At 37.3% G+C, this 9034-nt stretch overlaps 1 protein-coding gene across 1 annotated transcript in view; it reads right to left on the bottom strand.

Annotated features, from left to right (window-relative positions):
- The window catches only part of LOC107083394 (sarcalumenin-like), a 20386-nt gene that overhangs the window by 1594 nt on the left and 9758 nt on the right, over positions 1 to 9034 (bottom strand). Inside the window, exons 2-7 of the mRNA XM_015372595.1 lie at positions 8024 to 8857; positions 6871 to 6963; positions 6172 to 6267; positions 2705 to 2821; positions 2392 to 2625; positions 1075 to 1424 (exon numbers count right to left, since the gene is read on the bottom strand). Of these exons, the coding sequence (XP_015228081.1) occupies positions 1075 to 1424; positions 2392 to 2625; positions 2705 to 2821; positions 6172 to 6267; positions 6871 to 6963; positions 8024 to 8857 (1724 nt within the window). The remainder of the gene's footprint in view (positions 1 to 1074; positions 1425 to 2391; positions 2626 to 2704; positions 2822 to 6171; positions 6268 to 6870; positions 6964 to 8023; positions 8858 to 9034) is intronic.

The following is a 9034-nucleotide window of genomic DNA, read 5'->3' as shown; positions in this document are numbered from 1 at the left end:
AAGGTGATCATCTTTCCACCTTGACCTTCATAGTGTATAGAATGAGGCCTATTCTCTTGTTGAGGTTTTCTATAGATGAACCAAACAAGAGACATTCACAAACACAAGCATTTGCACTTCTGTCTTTGTAAAAAGACCCTCCATATCCCACCCGTCTTACCATTCTATACCCCCAACATTATCCTTACAGTTTCACAGGTGTGCTTGTGTTCTCAAGCAGTCAACTGGCAGAAGGCAGCTTAAAGAAATGCAGGGTAAGGCATGTGTATTATATCGCACTATTCACAAACCCAGCTCAAAGTGCTTTACACAAAAAACAAGCGAAGGTGCAGAATTATTGAAATAATCATCAACTAATTCACTAATCGATTAATCGTTAACTGGAGTATAGAGTCACTAAAACATGCCTTTAGCTGAAAGAGAAATCGTTTTAGAGCAGTAAATATACCAAGATTGTACAAAAAACATATGTAAATATTTTTAATTTCATCCATCAATTTTCTCTATCCTGAACTCCTCAAGTTTGATAATTTTAGTTTCACCTGATTTAAATTCTGCAGAAAAACTTTAAACTACCTTTTGCTATCCGATTAATAATTGACAAACTAAAAAGAATAATCGACAGATTAATTAATTGTCATAATGATCTTTATTTTCAGCCCTACTAACGATAATAAACACTGGAAAAAAGAAACTGCCTTTTGATCTGACAGAATAACAAATTCTGCTGGAAATGAATCACTTAGCCCTGGATCAATGAAAACCTTCAGGTTTTTGTCATTTTTGTGGCTCATTGAGTTTTTTTAAATTCTTTTGTCTATGTTGCTTTAAAACAGAGGGATTCTGACCCATCTAGTCTGTTTCTCGAGACGCTAAGAAACCTAAAAATATTTAGTTCTGTTATGAATGCATGAATATGGTCACACGTATTGTAGTTCAATATTTTCTGAGCTATGGAGGAGAAATTGACAGTGGTCCGATAAAGGTGCCTTGAGGAGCCCCATACTGTGGACACAAAGTCAACCCTTCATAGGATAATCTTGAGGTTACTGGGCAGAACAGAATAACTTATACCTGGTTAAGATCCTCCAGCAGCGAGATTTCCTCCTTCATAAAGAGCTCCCGGCTAGTGTCTGGAGCATAATCCTGAGGCCAGAAGGAGCTGACGTATACCCGAGGTGGCTCTGTGACATTGACCAGTGGTGCCATGCTCCAGAACAGGGCCCCATAGACCCTCATCAGATCCTGCGTAGAGAGGCTGTCGGCCTTGTTGAGGATAAGGCGGATCTGGGACTCTCGGCCCTTCATCTGCCGGAAGAGCATCTCTAACTCGCCTCCCACATCCAGTTTAGTCGGATCAAACACCAGAAAGATAAGATCGGCTCTATCAATGAACCACTGGCACACTTCATTGTAAGGGTAACCTGTGAAGGCAAGGTAGGTTAGAATCATGTGTCCTTCTATCAAGGAAAATTATCAAAGTCAAAATAGATTACAAGCATGTTATTGAAATAAAAGAAAAAGATATAATCAATGTATAATGTGACTAGTATATGTTTTTGTGATATACTTGTTTTCCTTATTATAATTCAGCAAGATGTATTTTTTTAATCAGACCCATATAAGGCATATTAATTGCATTTGAAGAAAAAATATACCCTGCACATCTACAGAGAAACTGAAATCTAACCCCTTTATCTTCACAAAATAGTCAAACTTTTTTTTTAACTGTATGATTTATTTGTGACTCTGGCTCTTTTAGACTTTTACAGCTTTTTGTCATAAGGTTTTTTTTTATTTATTTATGCATCTTTCCATCAACTCCGTATAGTTTCCAGATCCCTACTGATGAAAATAATTCCCTATGCCATGACGCTTTCAACTCCGCTCCGTGTTTCTTTGGAATGTGCAGAATAAATGTTTTAAATTTATTCACATGTTTGCTGTCTCTTATAGCTTCTACTAAACTTCATTCTCTTTTAATGATGGCTCTCATCTGTCCACTATTCCACAAAGGAATGATTCTAATATTACAAAACTAAAACGTGCCTCATCATCAGATGACCAAATTGGGATCTCTTGGGCTCCTCCAGATTTGCTATGTTCCTTTCTTGGCTTCCCTTCTGATTAATGGTCTCCTTTATAGTTCTGCCATTTTAGCTGGATGAACATGTCCTAGTGAGATGTTCAATGCTTGCTCAGTAACCTAAACCTAAAAACCTACATTTTACATTTTATTCTGACCCTTATTTTTTCAATAATGATGTCTTACAAACATCTATGGTATAAATAACCATGTGTTGAATCATGCCATACATCTAAATTCACATAATGATTTTTTTTTTGTTTTTTTACAAGATACAGTGACAAAATTCTTTGACTTATCGTCACCTCTCTCCTGCTGTTTGCGGTTTTCTATGATGCCTGGCGTATCAACAAAGGTGACCCTCTCCAGCAGCTTGTGAGGCATCTCAATGCCGACCAGTCGCTCCAGGAAGCTTTGACCAAACTTTTCCAGGGGTGAGAAGGATCTTGAACTGTCTGCCGCCATCACTATGCCCTCTATTGTCCGAAACCTTTCCCCATGCATGATGACGGTGTATTCAGACGTTGTTGGTTCAGCACCTGGTGCAGAGATGGACAGAGCTTTTTTTCTCCTGCACAGACGGCAAATAACAAACTGTTGGATTTTACTTGTGCTTACCTGTGTAAAGTTCCTGTGGCGTGCCATGGAGTCCCAAAAGGTAGTTGATCATAGAGGACTTGCCGACGCTCCAGGGTCCCAGAAACAGAACCATGGGCTTTGAGGTGATTTCACCTTCTGTAGGTGGAGAAAAGGAAAAAAATCAGTCATAGTGAAGTTACAATAGAAATACATGATATAGTCCATTTTACAGGATTTATCTGGGGAAAAACTCAAACTCAAAGTCCGTTGTTATGTAAGTTCCATGAAAGGTAATTAAAAGTACCAGTAAGTTCCATGAAAACTACATTTAAAACTCTACTGGATGGGGTGCTGGATCAAAAAAGAGAAAAACATGCAAGATGCCCACCGTGTAAAGTTCTAATATCAATACTGATATAACTACTTTTAAAATTTGACTGTTGCTTTTTGAATCTTTAAAATGGTCTGTCTTGCATCAATGAACCTTAACATGAACACACTCCAAGCAGAACCCTGAGATCTGGTGACCAAATGTTTTTAGATGGCCAAGCTGTCTGGCTGAGGCTCCTAAACTCATGAAACAATCTCCCACTATTCATTAAGTTGGTTGGAACCTTAGGTTATTTTAGAGCGACTTTTTTCATTGTGTTTTAACTTGTACTTACATTAAGTCAGTGTCTTTATGTCAAGTTTTATTATTGTACTTTACATCAATTGAAATTCCTTTGCATCCCTTTTTTATGGGATATTGCATTTTATTACTTATTCTTTTTATATTTTATCATTTATTTAATCTATGAAGGACTTTGGTCACCCAACTGTATGTAATAGTACTATAAAAAGATTGATTGATTGATTAATTGATTGATTGATTGATTGATTGATTGATTGATTGATTGATTAATTGATTGATTGATTGAGCTTCATGAAAGCGTCTTGGAACTATTAGTAAAAATGTGATCAAGTCATTTTCATCATTATTAAAGTATCTGTTAAGTTACAAGAATGTTCCTGGAAAGTTCATGTTAGGTAACTAGTAAGATCTGTGTTTGCATGCCCATTAAGTTTCATGAGAATTTAAAAAAAAATGTATTGTAACTTGTAATTACTAAGATGGTACCCGGTATCTATATAAGATCTTTGAAATTCACAGGAAAGTTGTAGAACGCTCTGGTAAAGTAACCCATAAGATGTATGACAATAGTACAATAGATAACGCCATGTAGTGCTATTAAATCTGATTTTACCAACAACACCCCAAACGCTGCACATAGTTAATCTTAGCCAGCAATTGTCTTTATTTTACACAGAAAATATGTTGGAAAGTCAATATTCTCTTAGTCCATAAGTATCTTCAAGTTTTAGTGGGAACAAATATCTTACAAGTCAGGCTTGGTTTGCTCATTTGACCTTTAAATTACATTTGGTCTTCTATAAACATATTTACCTTCCTAATATTAACCACATCTTGCCTAAAGGACTTGATGTACCATCATCCAATCTCCGTTTAGCAAACAATGCCCTCCAGTGATGACAAAACTATTTGAAAAAAAAAACCCTTGAAACATAATAACTATCTACTCATACTAAGCCAAAAAAGAAAATATTGACTGTTTCAGCTACTTGAACATCTAAATGTTAATGTTTTGCTGTCAAAAAATTATTTGGTAATGTTTAACTGAGAGTCTGTCAATGCAAAGTTATAGTTTTGTAATGCTAATTTAAGCAAAGGGAAAAACACATCTGAACAGGTAACTCAAAGTAATTTGTAGTCAAACCTGTTCTGACCTCACCTTCCTTTCCATGAACTTTACAGATTTTTTTATGTTCTATTCTGCAATTAGCTGTACTTCTAGTCCTCACATCAATTTTCCTGAATGACATCATGTACTTTCATATGGCACCACAAGATGTCCTATTATACTGAGGTACAGTGTTAAACTTTCATTTAGCGATGTCTCTACTTCCATATGCCAGGGGAAAAAGTTGCACAATTCTCATTTTAATCCCTACAGAGATTCTCTTTGTTGTTCTTATCAAAGTACCACTCATAGTTCCAAAGTCCTATTTTCAATTATACTGTTTTTATTGTGTCAGATTATTAAAGAATATGGTCTTAAGCAACATGCTTTGATGGACATGCTACCTATTGCTTCTCTTATTGGTTACCTAACTTTTCCAAAATAGTTGAACTCCCTGAACTCCCTCCCTTTTTTTAATATTTGGTAACAAATCTCCACAAACCTGAATGTGTTTTATAAGAATGGTATACCATACATCTACACTAAATTGGAAATGACAAAATATTAATATTATAAAATTATTATTTTTTTTACAACTAGATCCCTGAAAAGTGTGAAGTGAAAAAACACAGCTCTTGCTGAGTGAATGCGTCTGCTGCTGAAGTTACAGCTACACATCCTTTAAATGTGTCTACCAGCTGTGCACCTCTAGAAACTAAAAGTTTGCGAATGTAATACCAAGTAATTAAAGCTCAGATTGAATGCAGAGCGTCTGTAAACACCAATTTTGAAGTCTTTTAACGTTTTTTTGGTTGAGTTAAAAAAATTTTGGGGTATTTTTAAGGTAGACTACTGTTGGAGCCTACCGTCCTCTTTGGTTGTTAATGAGTTTTTGTCCAAGATTGCCTCGTTTTTAGATTGATGAATCTGTCCATCAACTGATCAAGGACATGGTCCCACATCACATTGCTCTCACCATTACATTCAGTATGGGGCTGGTGTGTTGAGGTAGGTAGTGTTTTGCATGTGGGCATAAATGTTCAACTGACCAGAGCACATTCTTCCATATTACTAAATTTTCTTTAGTGGCTTTCTTGTATTTAACTCCCTACATCCTTTAATCGTTTGTGACCAAAACCCTCCCAACAATACAATAGATTATTCAATTTTGTTCAAACTGTTTCCTCAGTGAGGACCAGTGGTGGTTCTAGACTGTGGACTAAATTTAGCAGGGGGGCCAATAATTTCTAATGGGGCAAAAAACGTAAGAACAACACAGACACACAAAAGGACAGAGCAAGAGCATATTTTTTCAAGCAGGCTAAATTGTAAAGGAGAAACAGTACCTTGGTCTAATGGACAAATGAGTTACAGTCTTGTTTATCAGCGTATATCATCATAAGAAGCCAAATTAGTATCACACTGCAAAAATGAATAAAAAGATGTAAACGTTTCTTAAAATCTGTGTATTTGCACTTGAATTTAGCAGATATGTCTGCTAAAGGAAGGAAGCCCTTGGCCCTTTAAACAAGATAATTAGATACTATGCACTTGAAATAAACATAATTATCTTGTTATCTTACCCACCTACTTTAATAAAGGTAATATATACCTTAAATATACACCATCAATAAATACATTTAAAATTTTGCAGTTTATGCTTTCAGTACAGGAGCCATAACAGGAGCAACGGACAGATCTACAGGGACACTGGCCCCTTTTGGCCCCCATGTAGAGCCGCCCATGGAAAGGAGGTGTACCTACCCGTGACTTCATGTTGTCTGAGCTCATTGTACTTGTAGACTTGCTCCATGGGCTTGATGGCCTTATGGTAGATGTTCAACAGTCTCTTTATGGCACCTTCACAGAGAAAAACAGGGAGAGGCAGAGCAATAACAGCTAATGTCAAAATCTGCTCCGACTGGTGATGAATTAGCCTCATAAACTTTACTGTATAGCTGGGAGGTAATAAAAGGCCAGCTCTGTTGTAGCTCGTAAGTTTTCTAACAGGAAACGCTCTGATTCAACAGACCATAGAGTTTCATGCTGAGGACAGTAAATTTCCTCTGATTAATTACCCTCATTTGTCCACATGCAGTCATACGGCACATTGCTTACACACTTTGGCCCAGCCATCATGAAGCAATTATCAAAATAGTTGTAGCAGAATCCCCCACATCCACCCACCCAAAACTGCCTCAGACTCACTTTTATTTTCTTCCAAGCACATCTGGTTTTCTTTTGCATTGACAACGTAGGTGTAAACATTCAGAGGCCGTTTCTGTTTAAATCACGACTTCATTTCCGCAGCACCAGTCCAGGAGACATTACCAGCTAGAATTAGCAGGGTTTGTTTAAATGCTATTTAACATGTGGATATTTCAACTCTTCTTTTAGAGAACTCTTGTACCTCATAAAGATTTCTCATCATCAGTTTTCTCAGGCTGATATTTTGTTCCTTACCAGAGAACTCCCCTGATGATTCAGCGGTTGCCAGTCGCAGCATCTCCTCAATGTGGGAACGGTCTCTCAGGCCTGACCCGATGGTCTCACCCTCTGTGAGAGTGAACGGACACACAGTCAGAGGGCTGAGTTCCAGTCTAAATGCGAATGTAACCAGTAATGCTTCCCTAGTATGTAGCTTCATTTGCAATCCATCAGATTTCAGAACAAAAGGAAAATAATGGCATGCAACAGTCTGCAGAATGTATAAAGAAACATGACAATATGAGCAATGCTGCAAAAATTACTGTATCAAAAACAATCTTAAAAGTTTCACTTTGAATTGACCTTAATGTCTTCCTATAATGTCTTCAAGCCAGTCGGGATAAACAATAAATCACTTCACCACACAATAAATTTTGGTTTTATTGTTTCTTCATGTCTCTCTCTTTTTAATAAAGCCATTAGATGTCCAAAAGCGTAACTCTGGTGCTCTTTATTGACCCCTGATTGCTTTAACTGGTTTTTAGTGTGCTTGGGGCCCTGAAGGCTCACAGAAAAGCTCAAAGGAGAGGGTACAGAAAAAGATAATACAACTGAAAAAAATATTTGATCATGCAGGGCCAAAAAGAAAAAGAAAGAATTACCTTTTGAAATGTGTGATTAGAAGAGGTATTTATAATTAGATTGATGAATTATTTATTTTACATCTATATTAAGAAATAGGATTTAAAAATAAATTTCAAAATTGTAGTATTCAATAATGAATAATACATAGAATTTAGTTTTAAATGTATAACTAGAAAATGTTTTTAAATTTTTATTTGTTATTGTCTGATTTAAATGTTTATGGCGTTTTGTCTTTTTCAGTGATTCTCTCAGTTCTCCAGACAGCAAACAAAAGGACAGTGTAAATTAGCATAATTCACTTAATTAGAACTGGGTGATTGCATATGGATGATGATGATTAATATCTAATTATCTTATTTTAGGAGCAAAAATACTTATTTTATTAGGTGATCATATAATTGACCTACTTAAATTAAGGGTATATCTACTAATTCTATTTTTTGTTTTGTTGTGATTATTTATAGATCAGTTGTTGCAGTGTATACATTAAATCTGCAGTAGAACAACCTTTTAGTCCCTAAATTGATTTTGTGTTTAGCCTCACCTGCAGGCAGCTCCTCCAATGTCACCTCTCCATCAGAACCCTGTTCAGACACTGGAGTGTCTGCTGTAGTTTCTTTACCTACATCATCTATAGTAGCTTCAACAGAAGGCTCCTGGCTTTCCTGATAAATGGCTTCTGGTTCTGGGCCCGGCTCGGGGATGGGCTCGGGCTCTGAGGTGACCTCCTGGTCTTCTTCAGTTTCAGGTTGTTCTGTCACTTCTGGTTCCTCCCCTGGATCTGATGTACCCTTTGGTAGCTCCTGTGATACTGGTTTGAGGTTTTCTGTCAAACTTGGGTTTCTTTCCTCTGGTTCAGGTACTGTTTCATCCTCCTCTGATCCTTCATCTTCTAATTGCTCAGCACTTTCTTTCTCAGCTGTAGATTCAGTTTCTTGACTCACATCTTCTGCTTTTGCCTGAGATAAGTCTGTTAGTGTTTCCTCCTGATCCTCCAAAGGTGTCCCCTCTTCTTCCTCTGCCTCTTCCATTGCGATCTCCTCCTCTAGAGGAACTTCAGATGCTTGGTTTTCCTTGCTTTGAACCTCCGATATTATCTCTTTGTCCTCCTCTACAATCTCTTCTGGAACCCGTCCTTCAACTGCATCCCCCTCCGGTGGAGGTACTACTTCTACCTCATCCTCCAGCTCCTCTTCGTCACCTGACAAGGATTTGCAGGGCTGGCACACGGCTCTCTCTGGAGCCGGAGTGTCATTGGATGAGGTCTGGCTGGCATCTGTTGTATCACATCCACAGGAGAAGAGGTCTCCTTCTGGCTGCTGGAGCTTAAGATGCACCCGAGGCTCCTCATCATGGATGGAGGGCTCTGCCAGGAGATCTGGAAGTTTTAAAGAAAAACAAAAACTTGATCTCACAATCCTGTGCAATCCCAAAAAAAAAAAAAAAAAAAAAAATCAATCCCTATAATGGTTAAGTGACATGGGATATTTTATGGTTGATAGTGAGAAGAAAAGAGGCTCAGGAGGCTTTTATCACATTAATTAAGAAACAGCTT

The sequence above is a fragment of the Cyprinodon variegatus genome, unplaced genomic scaffold, assembly GCF_000732505.1.
Source record: "Cyprinodon variegatus isolate N-32 unplaced genomic scaffold, C_variegatus-1.0 Scaffold74, whole genome shotgun sequence".
Lineage (NCBI taxonomy): Eukaryota > Metazoa > Chordata > Actinopteri > Cyprinodontiformes > Cyprinodontidae > Cyprinodon > Cyprinodon variegatus.
This window is presented reverse-complemented; position numbering and strand designations above follow the sequence as displayed.